The sequence below is a fragment of the Sorex araneus genome, chromosome 7, assembly GCF_027595985.1.
Source record: "Sorex araneus isolate mSorAra2 chromosome 7, mSorAra2.pri, whole genome shotgun sequence".
NCBI classification, from domain to species: domain Eukaryota; kingdom Metazoa; phylum Chordata; class Mammalia; order Eulipotyphla; family Soricidae; genus Sorex; species Sorex araneus.
The window spans coordinates 49892380-49913613 of record NC_073308.1 but is presented as its reverse complement, the minus strand read 5'-3'; the positions used below and the strand labels follow the sequence as shown (position 1 = coordinate 49913613).

Sequence of the window (21234 nt, the reverse complement as noted above, 5' to 3'; positions counted from 1 at the left end):
GTGTGTGTGTGTTGCAGACTTCTAGGTGATCGCGGCCTGTGTGTGTGTGTTGCAGACTTCTCAGTGATCGCGGGTGTGTGTGTGTGTGTGTGTGTGTGTGTGTGTGTGTGTGTGTGTGTGTTGCAGACTTCTAGGTGATCGCGGCCTGGGTGTGTGTGTTGCAGACTTCTCAGTGATGGCGGCGTGTATGTGTGTGTGCACATTGCAGACTTCTTAGTGATCGCAGCATGTATGTGTTTATGTGTGTGTGTTGCAGACTTCTCAGTGATCGCGGCGTGCGTGTGTGTGTGTGTGTGTGTGTGTTGAGAGCCGGTGTTGGGGTTCAGCAGACTCCCTGTTGCAGACTTCTGTATTCGCGTGTCGCGTGTGACTGTGTGTCTTGAGAGCAGGAGTTGGGGTTTGCTCTCCACGTGTGAGTCGGGTAACTGAGGGCAGGAGTTGGGGTTCAGCAGTCCAGTCCCCTGTTTGAATCTTCTCACTAGTGGCGGCTCTTGTGTCTGTGTGTTGAGAGCAGGAGTTGGGGTTAGCAGCGCACGTGTGTCGGGTAACTGAGAGCAGGGGTTGAGGTTGAGCAGAACTTACCAGAACCCTTCCTCCCCCTCCCCCGCTTTGGCTGTCATGGCTTGCAAATAGCGTACTGGAAGGTTATGTACATCCCTTTACCTGCTTTCAACACTCAGTTCTTGTCCAGAGTGAGCATTTCTAATTGTGTTTTTAATGTTTCGTTAGCTTTACTAGTTTTTAATGCAGTTCTCTCTCCCAACCCCCATTTTATTTTTTGCCTTGGTCTGTGTGCTTTTGATGTAAAACCCAAAACATAAAACGGTGACAAGGTCTATGTCAAGGATATTTTGGTTGCTTCTAGTTTTGCACTTTTTTTTTTTTTAAGTTTCAAGTTTTTTACTGGTAGTTTTTTGTTTGTTTGCTTCAAGTTTTTTACTGGTAGTTTTTTGTTTGTTTGCTTAATTGGGGGGGGGGGGGGGGGCTTACCTTTGTGTGTTACAGCCTGTAAGCTTAATAACTCTGAAAGATTTTACCTGCGGGTGAGAACTTGCTCGTGAAGATTAGGAACTAAACAGAAGAAGCAAATTTTACCGGACCTTTTGGGGAACAGTGGATTATTCAAAACAAAACTATTAAAAATGGACATCTAAAAATGTCTAGTCATTTTTTATGACTCTTGTGAGAAATCACTGCAAGTTTTTTAGCATCCAGCAAGACAGATTCTCTTGCATTCCTGTGGGTAAACCCTGAAACAAGTCTAAACAGCAAAAATCGGCCTCTTTTTCCAGCGAAGAAGCTCTGTCCTTTTGTCCCCCAATTAATGGAAATTAGGCTTTATTTACATTCCTGGGATGACCTCTTCCTCTTTCTTTAAAGTCAGCAATGTATTGCTTAGTCTTTCACTCATGATACAAAGAAACTTAACAGTAGCTAGGCTCATGGGTTACTCCTGACTCTGCTCAGGTATCACTCCTGGCAGTGCTTGGGGTCCCATACAGGACACCAGAATTGAACCCGCCTTGCCTGCGTGCAGGGCAAGCACCTCACCTGCTGGACTATCTCTCCAGGCCCCTCAACTGTTGCATTTGACTCCATGTAATAATTTACTCACAAAAAGATTGTGAGAAGGTCACATTTCTAGTCATTTTTTGCCTCTTAGAAGAAATATTTTTTTGAACTTGGTCACTGTGAAAGCAAAGTCATTTATGATTGGGTTTCAGTCATACGGTACCTCAGCAGCCAGCTCTTCAGCAGTGTCCACTTTCCTCCACCAATGCCCTTCTACCCCATTTCCCTCCCACCGACCGGTTGGCTGCTATGTGAGGTCATTTTAAAATATATACGTTTTTGCACTGTGGCTCAGTACTTCTGTGATGGGGATTCATAACTAACATTCTTTCAGCATCACCTACTTGAAAGCTTCCTTTCATCATAAATGTTGCCCTTCCCCTATTCTATCCCCATTCTCCTCAAGTGGCACATCTGGCATATCTTCTACTGAATACCAGTTCTCATGTCCCCCCCCCCACTTTTTTTGGGTATATTCCATGTTCCACCATGTAGCAGCAAGTTGCATCTTAGCCAAGTAATAGTCCATTGTGTTTATGTACCGTATTTCTTCATCGGATGTCTATTCTTGGACACCTGGGATATTTTCAGATTTTGGTTATTGTGGATAGTGCTGCAATGAATATAGGGTTGCAAATGTCTTCTCCATTTTGTGTTAGAGTCTTTGGGAAGTGGAGTTGCTGGGTCAAATGGAATCTCAATTCTTAGATATTTTAGGAATGGCCATATTGTTTTCTAGAAAGGCCAGGCCACATTCCCAACAGCAGTGAATGCGAGTCCCTTGCTCCCTGCATCTGTCCCAGCACTGGTTGTTCTTGGTCTTTTGGATGTGTGCCAGTCTGGTGTGAGATGATATCTCATTGTTGTTTTGATTTGTATCACCCTGATGATTAATGATGCAGAGTAATTTTTTTTCTGTGTCTTTTGGCCAGTTGTATTTCTTTGAGGAAGTCACCTGGTTGTACCTTTATCAGTTTCTCAGGTGTCCAGTCAGATATATGTGTGTATATTAGCAAACACATACAACTTTCCTTTTGTTTCCACCCCCTCATCCCCATTTTTTTATGGTGTTGTTTATGGACAACACTTGGCTCAGGGGTCATTTCTCCTCTGTGCTTAAGTATTACTCCTGATGGGGCCCAGGGGACCATTTCGGGTACTGGGGATCAGATCATGGTCAGCTTCGTGCTGGGCCCAGGCCTTGCCCACTGTACTAGCTCTCCAACCCCACTTAAACTAATTTCTGTTTGGTCATAAATTTGTATTTTCTGTAAATGTACTAAGAATCATCAGATAATCATTTTTTTTTGAGATAATCATTTTTTTTTTGAGAACTACCAACTAACGGAAGTTAAGGAATCTTGATCTTAAATGGCTACTTACTAGATTAACATTCTGTCGAGTTTTACTTCTGTTTTCCTCTATTGAAGCTCCTAAAAATTTTGAGTATATTGAAAACTGAAAATGTTTAAAATGTATGGGTTTTATTATGCATATCTCTGTGCCCTGAGGAACCTTTTTGTGAATAAATCATTACAAGGCATCAAGATCTGTAGTTGAGTGAAGTTTCTTTGTATCATCTTTGAACCTGGCCCTAGAGGTCTTTTCACTGAGACCTTCTGAAGTACTGAGGACACTGCTGTGCTTCTGGGCCCTCAGCTACTTTTTCTTCTAAAGACATTTTAAATGTTTTAAAGGGGAGTTTCTTAGACTTGAACATACTAAAGAGATGGATGCACAACTATGTAACTTTAGTTACTAAGTTCTTCTAGTTTCAAAACACTAGTTTCAAAGTGCATCTTATATTTTTATGGAGATTTTTGCAGACCTTTACAAAGTATTCAGTTAAGTTTTTTAAATATGGAATGCTTCTCGGATTGCTCTGTTACCCTTATGGTGTCTCAGTTTTAGTATACTAGCTGCTGAAGAGAGTACTTCAAAGGACTTGGTTATCCTTGGGCTCAAGGTTCCTTTTTTAAAAGCACACCTTTGCTTTATTTAAATAAAGTAAAACCAATATTTATTGGATTGGGGACCACACCCAGCGGTGTGCAGAGCTTCCTTGTAGCTCTGTGCTCAAGGATCAGTCCTGGCTTGGGGAGCCATGTGTAACCTTGGGGATCTCACCGTGTCTAAGACAGGCGCCCTGCTCTACCATCACTCGGGCCCCTGGGCTGTGACTGCCCCAGGCTCACTTCAGCACTGCTCCTTGGAGAGCTCCCCGGTGGGGCTCTGGTTCCAAACCCACTGTTGCAGCCTGTGTGAATAGAGTGTTGGCAGTAACAGTGGCCCTGAGGACCTTGCCACACTTGCCACTCCCATCCCGTCTTATCTGGGGACCATACCTGGTGCTCAGGGATAACTGGGAGTTCTGTGCTTGAGGGGGAAAGGGTAAGTCCTGGCAGTGCTCTGGGGACCACGTGGTATGGGGATCGAACCCTGGACCTCCCACATGCAAGGCATATTCTCAGCCCATTGGGTGAATGACCTGGCCCCTGACTGGGGCTTCTTTAAAAGTGAGCCCCTAAGAATGGGAGTGTAGCGTGTGACAGCAGAATGCTTTCTTCCAGCTCGTGGAGAAAGCCACAAGGAGCCACCACATGAGAGGAAACTCAGAATTAATCTCTGTTGAGATTTAGAGTTGGAAGGAGGACAGAAAGCAGGGGAAGTTGTTCTTTACATTGCTGTCAGCCCCCAGAAAGCTCCTCGATGATCTGGAATCTCAGATGTGAAGCAATAGCCATTTTGCTCATCTTCAAGCTAAAGAATGTGTTACTGCTGTTTTCTGACCTGCAAAGTAGGTACCAGTACCCAGATTGTAGGGTTCGGCAGGACAGAGGGTCTATATCCAGTGACCATTTCAAAGACCAGATCAGAGCCAAATCTGTGTCCTAGGGAGAGAGCGGAAATGTGCACACTGGCCTGTGACCTTCCTTCCGGTGTAACAGAACGGCCTGTACAGAGTGGGTGTCTCGGGATAATGAGCAGAGGCGTAAATGATTCATCTAGAAAGATACAAGGTTTTCTTCATTCCTCGGATGAAAGTCCCATCCAAGGACATCCTAGAGAGGAGAAAGGGCAGGCTGAAAGTAGCTCTGGGTGTTGTAGTTATATATAATAGTATATATATAATATTTGTAATCTGTGAACTCTTACCCGTTTCCCCCCCCCCCCCTTTTTTTAAATGGCAAATCTAAAAGCCTGGATTTAACCAGAAATGTTCAGTAATGGTGGGAAAGAAAGTTATGCCCCCCTCCAATGGGGGAAAAAAAAATCAACCAAAGAAACATTTTTTTATATATATAAAAAAAGACATTAAAAGTTTAAACAATAAAACAAAAAATATGGGGCTGGAGTGATAACGCAGCAGGTAGGGTGTTTGCCTTGCATGCAGTCGACATGGATTTGATTCCCAGCATCCCATATGGTCCCCTGAGCACCGCCAGGGGTAATTCCTGAGTGCAGAGCCAGGAGTAACCCCTGTGCACTGCTGGGTGTGACCCCCCAAAAAAAAAGCAAAAAAAAAAAGTATTAATAAAACAAAGACTAGTTCTTTGAAAAGATCAGTGAAGTAAGCCCATGTTTTAGGAAAAGCAGCAAAATAAATCAACTCATTGTTCATAGTCATGCTCTGACCCTCAGCTTGAAACTCTTCTTGGGAAATGAGATGGTTTCCGCGCAGGGCAGCCTCTCCCTCCCCCTGGAAGTCAGGAGGTGCTTATCAGGAGCAGGCAGGGAGTGGGACGATTCACTGGAAGCCGGAGGCAGGACCTCGGCCCTCGCAGGGGTCCAGTGTCCAGTGAGAAAGATGCCCACAGAGCTTTCTCCTGGGAAGATGCCAGCTACACAGGAACTATATATGTGAATAAAAGAAAAGTGAAAATTAACTAACATGACTAATGTAGGGGATTGAGTGAAATGTGAGTTGGTGTGACTTTATTTGGGGAAAAAAAGTTGTGCTAAGTTTGATGTGGCTTCTGTTATGCTCAATGTTCCTAATATGCTGAGAGCCCAACTTTGATTTATTGCCCAGTGTTTGTTTAGTGGGTAATTTCTGCAGCCAAACTCTTGTGTTTCTTCCAGTCACCTGCATTTCTTTTTTTTTTTTTCTTTTTGGGTCACACCCGGTGATGCACAGGTGTTGCTCCTGGCTCATGCACTCAGGAATTACTCCTGGTAGTGCTCAGGGGACCATATGGGATGCTGGGAATCGAACCCCGGGTTGGCCCCATGCAAGGCAAACACCCTACCTGATGTGCTATCACTCCAGCTCCTATCACCTGCATTTCTTAACACACATTTCCGCCAGTGTTTCTAGACTGCATTCTCTACCTGTTGGGTGGATGGGCCAGTTGAACAGCTGAGTTCCTAGACCCTTTGCCTTTCAGTGAAAGTATTTTGGAATATATGCAATGACCATAACTGGAAATTGTCAGATTATTAAGTCTGGCTTATTTCATTATTCTTAGTGTTTGTAGGTCATAATAGTTACATTTGCTGCTTTAAAAAAAAAAAGCAGTTGCTGGGGCTGGAACAATAGCGTAGTGGGTAGGGCATTTGCCTTGCACACGGCCAATCCAGGTTCGGTTTCCAGCATCCCATATGGACCCCTGAGCACCGCCAAGAGTAGTTCCTGAGTGTGTGAGCCAGGAGTAACCCCTGAGCATCGCTGGTGTGACCAAAAATAAATAAATAATTGTTGTTACTGTTTTTTTTTTTTTTTGGGGGGGGGAGCATATCCAGCAGTGCTTGGGGTTTACTACTGACTCAGTGTTCAGGAGTCCCAGCAGTGCTCAGGGTATCATCTGTGTTTCTGTGACCTGAAGATTGCAAGGCTTAACGCTATATTATCTTTCCGACCCTCTCTATTACTGATTTTTAAAAATTGGTTTCTGGATGAGCCAGAGCTGACAGTCCAGCAAGTAGGGCACTTTCCCTGCATGCAGCCAACCCGGGTTCAATCCCCACCGCCATGTATGGCCCCTGGACACCCACTACTGGTATTCCCAGAGCATAGCTGGGTGTGGCCCCCAGCAAAAACAGAAAATTGGTTTCAAGGGCTGGAGATCATGCAGCTGGTACGGTGCATGCTTTGCACACCGCTGACCGGGATTCAATCCTTGAGTACCTCAGCACCACAATATGGCCCAGAAACCAAAAATAAACATCATTTCTAAAGAAAATTTTTGACAATTGTTACTTGTATCTGACTTTGTGTGTTCTATGTTTTCCTCTATTCTAGCCTAAAATACCAAAAGGAAATAATGTTGGACGGGAGAAAAAAGTCGTCCATCCGTATAGTAGAAAAGCAGCGCAAATGGCCAGAGCGGCCCACAAGCAAGAAAAGAAAGAAAAGTAAGTGTTCATTACGTGTTTGATGCGTTGTGAAAAACCCAGTATACGCTTTTTATTCCCTGATAATCCTTTCCTGCCTTCCTTCAATAAGCATCTGTTCAGTAGGATCTGTGTTCTGAAGTGATCAGGGAAGGATCTCTTAAAAACCTTGAGCAGATACACACATTCAAATGCTTTATGTGGAATGCCATCAAAAATTTAAACTGAGTATGGGATGGAGAGTGAGGGAGAGGTTCTGTTTGACATGAAACCTTCAGGAAGTTACATTTGAACACTCTTTTGGGGGGGGGGGGTCTTTTTGGATCACACGCGGCGATTCTCAAGCTTTGGCTCTGCACTCAGAAATTACTCCTGGCAGTGCCCAGGCAACTTTATGGGATGCTGGGAATCGAACCCAGGTCAGCCGCGTGCAAGGCAAATGCCCTACCCACTGTACTGTCGTCGCTCTGGTCCTGACATTTGCGCACTCCTTAGAGGAAGAGGAGCCAATAAGTGAGACCGCAGAGGAGGAAATTGGAAGAATTGTGTTTCTAAGAGAAGCTAGTGATCAGTCTGTCATTTACTACTGATGAATAAGAGGACTGAAAACTGATACAGTAATTTGATTTACAAATGCATGCATCAGGGGGCTGGCGTGATAGCACAGTGGGTAGGGTGTTTGCCTTGCACGAGACCGACCCGGGTTCGATTCCCAGCATCCCATATGGTCCCCTGAGCACTACCAGGGGTGATTCCTGAGTGCAGAGCCAGGAGTAACCCCTGTGCATCGCCAGGTGTGACCCAAAAAGAAAAAAAAATTGCATGCATCAGGACCGGTGAGATAATACAGTGCGTAAGGCACTTGTTGCATAAGCCGCTGACCCGGATTTGGTCCCCAGCATCCTCTGGTCCCCTAGCCCAGCAGCAGTGATCCCTGAGTGCAGAGCAGGAGGAAACCCTTAAGCACCACCCGGTGTGACCCCCAAACCCAAACGCTGCATAAATTATTTAGTGAATTAGAAGTTGGGGTGATGTTCCATTGGAGTAACAAAGTAAATGTAGAGCAAGTGAATACCGGGAGCCAGCACTGGGCTGGTGGGGCGCTGGAGGGGCAGCAGTGCCTCCCCGGAGCCCACCGTAGGCAGGCCCTGTCCTGCACTGATGCATGAGGCCGTGGCTCTAGGGTCATTGCGTGTGGGCCATGTGTGAGGAAGGCTTCTCTGAAGGCCCACACAGCGCAGCGTCAGGAAGCTCAAGGATGCCGAGAAATTGATGATGTTCCCTTGAACCTGTGCCCTTGAATCTGTTTTCCATATTTGTTTGCATCATCACTGTTCTTCACATTAAACGTCTTGAGAGAGGCTTCAATAAGTATTATGGTGTTTCTATGGACCAGAAGTATTAGTAAATGAAAAAATTAGTAAACAAAATTAGTAATGAAATTAGTAAATGAAAAAAATGAGGAAGAGAAAAATGAATTTTTTCTCTTCTTTTGCAACTAGTTTGGGAACTAGTATCACCGATTCTGTAGTTTCACCTATTAAGACATGAGACCAGTGACAAATAATAACCCTACAGATGGCATTGTGATTTTAAAAAGCAAAAAAGTTGTCCTTGAGCGAGGACTGATCTTTTTTCATTCTAGTAAAAGTGTGAAACAATTCTGGCCAGATGACTGGGGACAAAGGCCATCCTATGGATGGTTCCACCGTGTGTCTTCCCAGATCCACATCCAACTGGCTGAGATAATTCAGCAAATAAAATTAAAAAATTAAATAAAATTTAAATTAAAATTTAAAAAATTACTAGTAAGACTAGTTCTAAACTGGTCTTAGTCATTCCAAACACCAAAAGAACAAAGATCCTCCAAACATGTTACCTCTTCTGAAGGACAAATGTAAGGTTACCTTCTGTGCCATTGAACCTGGAGGTAGGCCCAGTCGGGGGTGGAAAGGGCAAAATTCACACTAGGATACAGTGTCGGTGCTATTCCAGGCACTTAAATAAAAATTTTTACTTCAGGAAGCTATTTCCTGTGGCCAGAGAGACGGGGTAAAGCTCTTGCTTTGCAGGAGGCCACCCGTGGTTTAACCCCTGGCACCACATTTCCCTGATTTGTTGGCCATGGATCCCAGTTTGAACCCTGGCATCCTGAGCAGTGCCAGGAATGTACCCTGAGCATCGCCAGGAGTGGCTCCCAAACCAGTATCGGGAGTTTTCGTTAAGAAAGAAAATAGGTCTTGAGAGTCCTCTTCAGTTTTGAGTCTAGAAATTTCTAGACATTCTCAGGCTTGGACGTCACGCTGTGCAGGCGGGAGCTCTGTGATCTAAAGGAAGAGCTGAGGTGCGAATGGTGCTGACAGGGGTGTGAGCAGTGCAAGCTCTCCGTCCCAGGAAGAGGGTGGAAATCTGCCTCCATGTCCTTCACTGCAGGAAAAGAACCATGTTTCTGCTCAATGAAGCGAGTTCTGTAAACCAGGTTATCTGAGTGTGGACATCTGGGTGTCTGATGCCCTTTAATACCCATCTCCTTCTTGGCGAAGGCTTGGAGGACGTGAGCACTTCATGTGCAATTGGCCTGGATCCAATTCCCAACATGGCATGGTGTGCTAAGTACCAGGAAGAGTAACCTCTGAGCATGTAGCGGGGAGTAGCTCCTGAGAACTTTCGTGTGTGGCTCCAAAACCGAAAGGAAAAGAGAAAAACCTGTCTGGTTTTGGACAGTTCAGCAGTTAAAGTGTGACACTGATACCTAGGAGTCTAGGTTGTTTTTTTTTTTTAAAGTATGATATAAATTATGTCTTTATACATTGTCTTTCTATATACCATATGCTTATAAGTATAGTGTCATAATTCATTTTATGCAGTTACCTTGTCAATTAGAAGAAAAGGTAGAAGAAAGTTTAATATATCCATGTGTTTTTTTTGGTTTGATTTATTTCTGGTGTGGGGGCACATCTAGCTGTGCTCTGCCTTGCTCCTGGCTTTGCTTGGGATCACTCCTGTTGGGCTTGGGGGGCCATATGTAGTGCCAGAGATCTACCCTGGATCAGGTACTTCTAAGGCGAGCGAGTACCTTATCTATTGGACTGACTCTGGCTCTGTATTGTCTTATATTTGCCTGTGTAATGACATTTTTCTACTGGTGCTCCTTATTTTATTTCATCTAGTAGGACAATTTTTCTTCTTTTTTTTCTTTCCTTTTTTTTTTTTTCCATTTTTGGGCCACACCTAGCAGTTATAGCAGAGTGGGTAGGGTGTTTGCCTTGCATGCCACCGACCCGGGTTCAATTCCTCCGTTTGTTACAGAGAGCCCGGAAAGTTATTGAGAGTATCCCGCCCGTACGGGTAGCCTGGCAAGCTACCCGTGGCGTATTCAATATGCCAAAAACAGTAACAGGTCCCAAAATGGAGACGTTACTGGTGCCCGCTCGAGCAAATCGACGAACAACAGGACGACAGTGCTACAGACAGTGCTAGTTGTTTCTCTATGCTTGGTGGCAGTGTATGCAGTGACGGATTGAACCAGGGCCAATAAGGCCTTAACCCCTTTACTATCTGTCCTGCCTCCTTTCTTATTTCTTTAAGGGCAGACCTGAAAACAACAGATTCCCTCAGTTTTGTTGACCTGGGACTGCCTAAATATTTTTGAAGAACAGCTTTGCTAGGTATAAAGTGCTTGATTCAGGGCCCAAGAGACAGTACAATGAGCGAGATGCCTGCCTCGCATGTGGCTCTCCCAGCGTCAATCTCCAGTACTCCATATGGTCCCCTGGACACCACCAGAAGTGACCCCTGAGGACAGAGCTGGGAGTAAGACCCGAGCACAGCCGGATGTTGCCCCCAAAGAAAGAAACATTAGAGTTCTTGGTTCACGTGCCTCGGCCTTCTGACTTCTGCTGTCTCTGAGAAGTCACTGGTCCATCTTATTGAGGATTTCATTATTTGATGAGCCACTTTTCTTTTGATGATTACAAGCTTTTATTTTTCCATAGTTTGTCTATGCTATGCCTAGGCTTGGATATCATTTCTTATAGCCAAAGATCTTATATCTCTGTACAAAGCCTCAAGATTTGTAAGAGGTGAGAAATGAAGACTCTCTTGGGGCTGCAGCGATAGTGCTGGCTTCCAAGACCCTCTCCTGTCACTGGACCCCTCCCCCTGCCAGCCTCACAAAGCGCCTTCTCTGACCTTCGCTTGCATGAGAACAGACAGTGTGCTGTGGCGGTCTAGAGTTCCAGAAGTCTGGAGCTGGTTTTCCAGAGCCTTCTATGCACCTCCCCATTCTCCAGTTTTTCCTTTTTCTAATGCGTTATTTTTTAGATGTGTTAGCTGCCAGGGTCAGTCTCTGGTATGGTTTTGAAATAGCCTGGGTGTGGGTCAGTCTCATTCAGAGAACTATGACATGGAGTAAGTGCAGATGAACTCTGAGAATAGCGAATCCCGGTGCTGCTTGTCCGCTCACATCAGACAGTTCCCTGGGGATGGACGCTTGGAGGCTATTAAGTGCTTAGGATGGTTTCTACAATTATTAGAAATCACTAGTTTGTAGGTTTCCAGGACTCTACTGCGGAGCCGGGGGAAGGCAGATGAGATCGGGGCAAATGCAAGCACTACAGAGCACTGTTCTTACTGAGAGGGAGCCACTGTTTGGGGTAAATGGTCCTTGGGTTCTTGCATGATTTGGGTTCATTTTCATACTTCCGTAAGTTAGTTTGGGCACGTTTCCTTAATTTTATCTTTCCTGGAGTAGCAGCTCTTTGGGGCCGGTCCACCTTTTGCTATTCTGGAAGTTGGTCTGCATTCTCTACGTGACCCGCGTGGGGAGTTTCCTTTTATGGGGGGCTTCCCCGAGTGGCGCTGTGGAGGCTTGGGGCCCCTTTGCTTGGTTGCATGCAAAGCACATGCCTTCCTGCTAGCCTATTGCTCTGGCCCAGAAATTTCTTCTTAGGTGTATAAAATACGCATGGAAGCCTCTTATTTTCTTCTCATCCTGTTTTTACACTTCCCTCTCTGGTAAGTTGGCTGTGTTGGATAATTCGCCACCCTTCTCTCTACCTGTAGCCCGCGAGTATCCTCGGGAACTGTAGAAACAACTGGAGAGCAACTTAGAATGAAGTTCTACGAGGAAATGCAATTTGCCCTTGTATTTTACAATTGTTAGAAAGCCTCTCTTTCTAATTAATGTTAGATTAGGAAATTAGGAATATTAATTTCCTAATCTAACACTAATTGCTGATGAGCTGATATAAATGACACCTTAGTTATTCTATATTGATTCCTTGCCCAACACCTGAAGTCATATTAAAGGGTAGCTTTTTCCAAATGGTTTGGCCCAAGGTTTCCTAGAATAGTCAGGTACCTTGATAGGGCCGTTAACCATTCCTTCTTAGTGGGTTTTTTGTTTTGTTCATTTAAAAGGGTTATGATAGAAGTAAGTACGTAACAAGTCTCACAGTGGAGACATTACTGGTGCCTGCTCAAGCAAATCGATGAACAACGGGCCGACAGTGCTGCAGTGCTGTGATAGAAGTACTGACTCAAACCAGTAAATGTTCAGACTTTATCTCTGTACCCCATTCGTGAATTTTGCTGTTTATTTTTATGTGATATATACTACTATGGTATTGCAGATTCTGCTCCCCACCTATCGCGGTATTCTCTGGACTCTTGGGTTTATGGGATGTACCTGGAGGGTGTGTTTGCTGGCTTCCAGCCCAGGACTTGTATATTCCCAAGGCCTACATGGGGCCCAGTTTTTGTAGTTTCAGATGTTTCTGGGTGATGGTAATCCTGTCGTTGCTGGTTCGGGGGCCGCACTCTGGGGACATTGACTTTGTTATTATTTACTTAATACTTTTTTCAGATAGGTGTTATCATTGTTTAAAGGCAAGATTTTGAGAGAGATGAGAGGTACCTGCCAAAGAGGCAGGCTGGGGGTAGGGGTGGGGGGGGCAGGACTAGGGACACTGGTGCTGGGAAATTACACTGCTGGAGGGATGGGTGTTGGAACATTGTGTAATGAATACACAATCATGAACGATTTTGTAATGCTCTGTGTCACAGTGACTCAAAATAAAAATTTTAAAAAATAAAATAAAGGAGAACCCTTGATTAAAGATAATCACATAAGTAAAAACTGTTCTCCATGAAGAGCTGGTATCTGGGGATTGCTTTTGCTAAACATTTTCACCAGGAGTAAAGTAAGCTGAGGCAAAGCTTACTTTATTGAAAGTCTTAGAACTAACATTAAACTAAGTTCTTTTGTTCTTTTAAAGGAAAGGACACCTGCCTGCCCACCGCCCCCTACAAAAATGGGAAAGGACACTTACTCAGTTACTTACTATTTGTTAGCTTGCTAGGTTGTGGCCAGTGTTGTGTGTGGACTAAGGAAATCTTGCTTTAGAATATAATTCAGTTCTTTCACTTGCTATGGTCATCTTAGAACTTTGGAGTGGGTGAGGGGTTTTGTGGGTTACACTGCTGCTGCTTGGGGCTACTCCCGGTCCTGTGCTTGGGGGTGTTTGCAGTGGGGATTGCGGGGGGACCCTGTGGCACTGGGGATCTTAGAATGCTTTTGTATTGTCAAATGCATATAGAATTTTGTGGATTGGCTGATAGAAGGAAACTTACAGAAAAATTATCAGAGGATAAATCATGTAGTTTATAGTTTCTCCTAAGAAAGTTCTGGGTTTTTGACTATAGCTCTGTTTCAATCGTGTTAAGTTTAAGGATCTCCTGCTTTTCTTCCTCTGGCTATGTTCCAAGCAGATGGCGCTTTCTTCTTTTCTCATTTTAAAATGTCGCCATTGTAACAGTCATGGGCCCAGAAGTAGAGAAATACATGGTGTTAGTAACATCTCACCTATTATATGAGGCAGATTTGTGTTGAATTCGTGAATGTCTGATTTCTTGGAAATGGTTTTCTTTGAGAAGCAGCATTAGTGATTATTGAGTCAGATTTAATTTAAATGGTATCATGGTCATGAATAGCATTTTGAAATTGAGTTCAACTTCCTGTACTGGACCAATAGTTCCTACAAGACAGAAATGCCGAACTGCGTTTTTTCAACAGTTAACCGTTACTTGGGCCGTTGGGACAACATTAAGCAAGAGAACAAAAATGACCACCGGTTCTGAACTTGAACCTGTGTGCCTTTGCACTTCTAGAAAGAACAGCAGGGCCCAGAGAGCTGTGTCAGTGGATTGAGCACAGACTTTGCATGTCCAGATTTGATCCCCATCTCTGCGTAATTCCCCGAGCACTGCTGGGGAGCAATGCACAAGCATGGATTTAATAATAACCTCTGGCCCCCTCCACCCTACACCATTGGGTGTGGCCCCCAAACCAAAATGACTTTAGTTTTCTGTTGCTGCATAGGAAATCATGCTCAGTTTAAGAGCCTGGAGCAAAAACGTTTCTCATAAAAAATTAAGTTTATAAGAATTGCTGGTTCTAGATGGTGGGTGTGTCGTATTAACAAATAAGAAACTGCTTTAACCAAAGTGGGACTATCATTTTATACTTTCACCACAGATTTTAAGAGTTATGTCACTTAGGCATATTGTACTATAAGTTGTGGATTGGGGGTGGGGCATGCCTGGCAGTGGTCAGAACTTATTCCTGGCGGTGCTCTAGGGACTAATACGGAGTGAAGGAAGGCACTGGGGTAGACTCTTGCAGGGCAGGCGCCTTACCCACTTTGCGGTCTCTCCGGCCCCAGGTACTAATCAAGTTTTTTTTTTTTTTTTTAATTAGTCATTAGGCATATTGTAGTTTCCCAGTGTGGTTTTAATTTTTGGATTTTGTTGTCTAAAAATGTTAAATATTTTGTTTTGTTTATTTTTGGGCCATACCCAATTTTGCTCAGGCTTGCTCCTGGCTCTGTGCTCAGGGGTAACTCCTGGCAGTGCTGGGGTGCAGGGTAGGCCATGTGTGGTGCTGGGAAATAAACTCAGACCGGCCATGTGCTAAGGATGAAGCCCTGCTTGCTATCCTGTCTCTCTGGCCCCTCCCAAATGTTCAATATCTTTTTATATGCTTACTGGTGATTTGTAGGTCTTTGATTTGATGAAAAATGTACTCAGGTGTATTTTATTTAATTCTGTTAAACTATTTTTTATAATGCTTTATATTCATTCCTGGGGCTGGAGCGATAGCACAGCGGTTGGGCGTTTGCCTTTCTCGTGGCCGACCCGTGTTCGATTCCTCCACCCCTCTCGGAGAGCCCGGCAAGCTACCGAGAGTATCGCGCCCCCACGGCAGAGCCTGGCAAGCCACCTGTGGTGTATTCGATATGCCAGAAACAGTAGCAGGAAGTCTCCCAATGAGAGTTGTTACTGGTGCCCGCTCAAACAAATCGATGAGCCACGAGATGACGGTGACAGTGACAGTGACTCATTTCTTGCTCATTTCTCGGTGCAGTGCCGCTTTCACTGATTAGGAGACAAAGTCTTTGAATCCAGTGAGCAAATTACATTGAATTTGTTCAGATCTTCATTTTTCTCTACAGCTATATTTCTGTAGATATACAGAAGTGAGCAGATGTTTGTAGTTCCCGAAGGGGGGAGGGGCTTCATCTTATTTCTTCAGATTTTCAGTATTTTTAAAAAATTATTTATTTTTATAAAGTAGTTCACAATATTTGAATACATTTAATATTCCAACACCAATCCCATTACCATTATACCTCCCCACCACCATATTTTTGATGTTTCCATCCTGAACCCCAACCCCTGCCCCAAAGCAGAACTGAAATAATTTATTTTTGTATTGTTTGTTTTGAATAAACCGCTGAAAATGCTCCAAAAAACTTTCCTTGGAGGAGAGTGTGTGAAGATTGTTGTATTTCACCCAGGGGCCATTAAACCCTTCTATAGGAAATTACTAATATGTTAAGGGTTGAGCCTTGTGTGTATATGTGTATATATGTCAATTTTCAGTTGTTTTAAAGTGCTAGGGTAGATCTGATCTGGCTGGTAGGGCAACATAGTTTTTTTTAATGTTCTTACTAGCAAGAGGCATAGCAAAAAGTAGCTAGCCAGAAGTCTCTTCTGTTTTAATTATTGTTTAGACATCAGTAGAAGATACAGATTATTTGAACTTTTTTTGAGAATAAGTGTTAGGTTTTTTATAATTCTTTTCAAATTTTTTTCAAATGTAAATAATTTTTTTTAAATTAAGTCTCCTCAGATAGTTTTTGTTGTTTAGAACAGAGTTTTTAAAAGTTGCTTTAAAATTTTCTAACACATACCTTTTCTTCTAAGGTTGAAGAATGAAAAGGCGTTACGCCTCAGTCTCCTTGGTGAGTAGCTTACTTGAAATTCTGGTGAGAATATGGTGCGTTTCTGTCCTATGCTTGTTTTTATCCCCTATGCGTTTTACTTTCTTTTGGGTGGGGTTGGGGGGAAGGATCTTCTAGTGAAGTACTGTTTTTTATTCAAGTGAATTTTCTTCCATTTTTTTAGTTAAATTTTTTTTTTAATTTTAGGGAACAGGGAGATAATAATGTGGGTAACACTGTTGTTTTGCATGTTGACTAGTGCAGATTCTGTTCCCAGCACCGCCAGTGGTCCTCCAAACACTCCAGGAACGACCACTAAGCACAGAGCTATGAGTAGCCCTTGAGCACTGCTGGGTGTGACCCCAGGACCAAGAATAAAGAATATTTTTAGGCTCAGCGTCAGGATCTGCAATACTGATAACGGTTGCGTGTCATGCACACGGTGTTCCAGCGTCACACCAGTGTCCCCATCCCTCAGCCTCCCCTCTCAAATGAATTGTCTTTACTAGACCGATGAAAGCAAAATAAAATCGGTCATTAAGTTTTAAGAATGTTACTGTCTCATTTTTCCAAACTGCTTAATTATAACATATGCAACATTATTCTCTGAAGTTTGAATTTTACCTCTCTAACCAGTAGAGTTGTAGATGATTATGGCCTCAGTATTTGGGAATTAGCAGTTCACAGTAAATGATACGGATACTTTCATCCTCTCACTGAATATTAGCTGATAATGTTTTTTATTTTTGTCAATTTTGTTTTAGTAAAGATTTGCTGATAAATCTGAGATTCCAAAATCGTAAATAGACTATAACAAAATTAAAGGCATTTAAACCCTATCAAATGCTTCATTAAGTAATACACAGTACTTTTAAGCAGGTTATCAGTAATAACCTGATATTTGTGGTCCAATTTGTGGTATATAATATTGAGAAATAAGAGAAAGTGCTAATTTACTCACTGACTGGTTAGAATTCTTCATATGGATGAAATCTGTTTGCTTTTTCATATTGAATTCAGCACTCCTTCATATGTTGGAGACCTTGTATTCATTACAAAGTTACCAACTCTGAGCAACTGGAGAAGTGAATCACTTCTCTCATATGTAAATGATGATAATAATGGTATGAATAGTACTAATCTTATAAGGGGATTCCAGCAAATACTGCTCCTATCATTAAGCTAATCAAATTTTTATTTTATTATCTTGAATAACACTTTTTTTAAAATTTAATTTTATTATTATTTTTTAATTTTATTGAATCACTGTGAGATAGTTACAAGCTTTCATATTTGGGTTACAAACTCACAATGATCAAGCACCCATCCCTCCACCAGTGCATATTCCCCACCACCAATATCCCAGGTATACTCCCCCTTTCCCATCTTCCCCCTGCCTCTAAGGCAGACAATATTCCCCATACGCTCTCTCTACTTTTGGGCATTATAGCTTGCAACACAGACACTGAGAGGTCATCATGTTTGGTCCATTACCTACTTTCGGCACGCATCTCTTTTTTTTTTTTTTTTTTTTTTTTTTTATTGATTAATTTTATTGAATCACCATGTGGAGGGTTACATAGTTCTCAGGATTATGTCGGTTATACAATTCTCAAACACCCTTCCCTTCACCAGTGCCCATCTCCCATCACCAACCCCCCCAGTATACCTGCCACCCCCTCCCACCTCCCCAGTCCCCACCCTTGTACATGATAAGTTCCACTTCGTTTATGCCTTATCTCGATTACATTCCATGTTTCAACACACAACTCACTACCATTGTTGGGGTTTCCCCCAAAAAAGGAAAGCAGTCCTATTGCCAAGGAGGCATTTGATAGTTCTCCACTGCTAAGAATATAGAGATATTAAGTCCCGCTGTTTGTTACATAACTTTTCTTTTTCCCCCTTGCCCCGCGCCACCGAGTTCACGCCTGTTTGGTAATCGCCACGCTGCCTGACAAGGGAAAAAAAACCCGAAAAGGATGGTTATTTCCCGTCATCGGCAGGCGTGGGGCTCTGGCTTAGTTGATAGACTAGTAGAGTTTCTGCAAGCAGTTTCTGGAACCGAAGGGCTTGCGCTGGTATCGGCTCCGGCTCGAGATTCCACCAGCGTCCCACTGTTCCATGTACATAATTTTTCCCCTTATATCCCATTCCCACGCCACCAGGTCTGTTTACTTAATGGACATCACACTATGTTTGACACCACGCCGCGTTTCTTCCCGAGAAAGAAGGATATTTCTTCTCAGCCGGCGTGGGGATATAGCTTAGTTCAGTCTAGAGAGATGGCTACCACTTTGATTGCCTTCAATATTTCAGCAACAGACTTACTATTCTTGTTAGGATCTCCCACAAAAGTCCGACCCATTAAAAAGGGACATATTACATATTGCTGATGCTAAGATGACATTAGGTCGCGCGGCCGCGACAGCGGCCGCGCGGTTTTGGGTTTCTGTATAAAGTCCAGGAAAAGTACAACCAGAAATAACATCACTACAAACTTTTACCCTTTTATGGTGCTCATAAGATGGAGAAGCCTAGAGAGAGGCTCGGCGTCTCCATTTTGCGCTCAGGAAAACCGCGGATCCTGCGCTGTGCTCAGGGGGGAGGTGTGGAGAGAGAGAGAGGTTAAAAGAATTGGGGGATGCCCGGCTCCCACTGTTTCAGCGCACCGTGGGGTCTCTGGTCCCATGCCGGAATTAGTTCAGTGGGCTGTTTGGAGTCCAAGAGCGCTTCCTTGGGCTCTTCCATCATGCTCGCTCCGCAGCAGGGTCCAAAGGGAAGCACACGTGGGGGAGGTGGGTTTAAGTTCGGCACGCATCTCTTAATCCCAACTGGTTCCTCCAGCCATTATTTTCTTAATGATCCCTTTTCTATTCCATCTGCTTTCTCCCCTCCGCTCATGAAGCAGTCTTCCAGCTATGGGGCAATCCCCCTGGCCCTTGTTTTTACCATTCTTGGGTGTCAGCCTCATGTAATGCTACCCTACACTCCACAAATGAATGTAGTCCCTCTATGTCTGTCCCTCTCTTTCTGACTCATTTCACTTAACATGATACTCTCCATCTGCACTTCAAAAGAAACTGACCAAAATACAGAAAGAGCCCACAGAATGGGAAAGAATATTTACCCAATACCCATCTGATAAGGGATTAATATCCAGGATATACAAGATACTTGTAGAATTGTATAAGCAGAAACCAACCCCATCAAAAAAATGGGGAGAAGAAATGAACAGAAGTTTCCTCAAAAAAGAAATACAAATGGCCCAAAGGCACATGAAAAAATGCTCCACCTCACTCGTCATCAGGGAGATGCAAATCAAAACAACAGTGAGATACATCTCACACCACGAGACTGGCACACATTGAATAACACTTTTTGGGGAGGAGGAGCACACCCGAGGATGCTCAGGGGTCACCCCTACAATCTGTGCTCGGGAATCACTTCTGAGCCTGTGGGACATAGCTGTGTGTGATGTAGGGATGGAACCTGGGTGGGCCTCGTGTGGGACTGGCGCCCTACCCACTGTGCTCTCTCTTCGGCTCCTTGAGTTAATTTTTGAGGGGGCATCTGGTGGTGTTCAGAGGTTCAAAACACCAAACCTTTGCCTCTATATTAGTTAAGACATATGTCCAGAAAAGCACAGGCCCCCCCACCCCCGTCCTCCCCAAATGAAAGTGTGGCAGTTTAGCTCCGGTAGACTGGCCTAATAAGATTTGCGCTTACAGTTTAGATTTAACATTGAAATAAATTTTGATGCCGTTTCAAACACACCGATGTTGAACCATAGGATGAATACCGCTTTGCCTAAATTTTTGGTGTTAAATTCATTCGGTGTTTGTTGTTGTAGGTGAAAAACTTCAGTGGTTTCAAAGTCATCTGGATCCTCACAAAGCTGGCTATTCAAGGAAAGATGCATGTGAATTAATTGAAAGGTAAAACACTGGGGTCTTTCTGGAGCCAGGGTCCCGTGCAAGCGTTAGTGTTCTGTTCTGATTTCATAGTGGAGAAAATGCGCTCTGCTCTCCAAAGGGCTTTGCACTTATGATACAGCCAAGTCACTTGAGGGGGTTCATGACCCTTGTGTGCCTAAGAGTGGTTGTGAATCTAGTTTCTGGGAATAAAGAAAGACTTCCTGGAGAAATCTCATTAAAGCGGACACCAGAAGCATAGAGGAAGCAGATGGAGAGAGATGTTTTGAAGAGCCTCTAGACAGAGAGAGCAATATTGCAAAGGTCCAGAGGTGAGAGCAGCATATTATCTGCCAGGGATTTATTGGGTGGTGCGTGTATCGGGAAGCACAGAGCAGTGCTCAGACCACTTCTGGGCTCTGTGCGGGGTCACTCCCTGGCAGCGCTGGGAACTGAAGTAGAGTCGGCCACAGGCAAAGCAAGCGTCTTTGGCCCTGAATTATCTCTCCCTTCTCTGTGCCAGACATTTATATGCCCAGAACAACAGATTAAAGCAGGGAATTGTTGCAGGTCTGTTCAGGGACAGCCAGCTTATTTAAAAAAAATAAATCAGTACTGCAGCTGTCAGGTTGAGTTTGGATGCTGTCCAGGGCCACTGGGAGCCATCAGAGTCTTTTATAGCCAGCGCTGCAGGAGATTATACTTGCGAGGCTGAGAACAGTGAACAGAGCATGGCTTTGACCCAGAGAATATTTTGAGGAGGTGGTGAAGCAGCCAGGCAGGAAATGATGATGGCTTCTCCTTGGTTGGTACCAGTGTCTGGAGAGAAGGGACAAACGTCAGAGATACTAAGAATAGATCTTTCATGAGAACCTCAACTTGGCGTACAAGGGAGAGAAAAGGCAAGGAGGAGTCTCCATTCCTCACTGGGGCAGCTGCATGAAAAGTCAGGTTATTTCCTGTGCTGGGGAGCCAGAGAGATGGAGTGGGGTGAGTGGGAGGCGGGTAGGGCAGGAGTGAAGATGAGTGCAGGCCTTTTTGGTCCTTTTTTCTGTATGTGGTTGCAGGGATCAAACTCAGTGACTCACACGTGCAAAAGCAAGTGCTCTGAGCTGAGTCCTGCGCCCACA

The 21234-nt window shown here is 43.9% G+C and overlaps 1 protein-coding gene across 1 annotated transcript in view; it reads left to right on the top strand.

The window, feature by feature from the left end:
- Positions 1 to 21234, top strand: part of TMA16 (translation machinery associated 16 homolog) — a 31700-nt gene that overhangs the window by 328 nt on the left and 10138 nt on the right. Inside the window, exons 2-4 of the mRNA XM_055144866.1 lie at positions 6815 to 6927; positions 16174 to 16211; positions 20044 to 20128. Of these exons, the coding sequence (XP_055000841.1) occupies positions 6815 to 6927; positions 16174 to 16211; positions 20044 to 20128 (236 nt within the window). The remainder of the gene's footprint in view (positions 1 to 6814; positions 6928 to 16173; positions 16212 to 20043; positions 20129 to 21234) is intronic.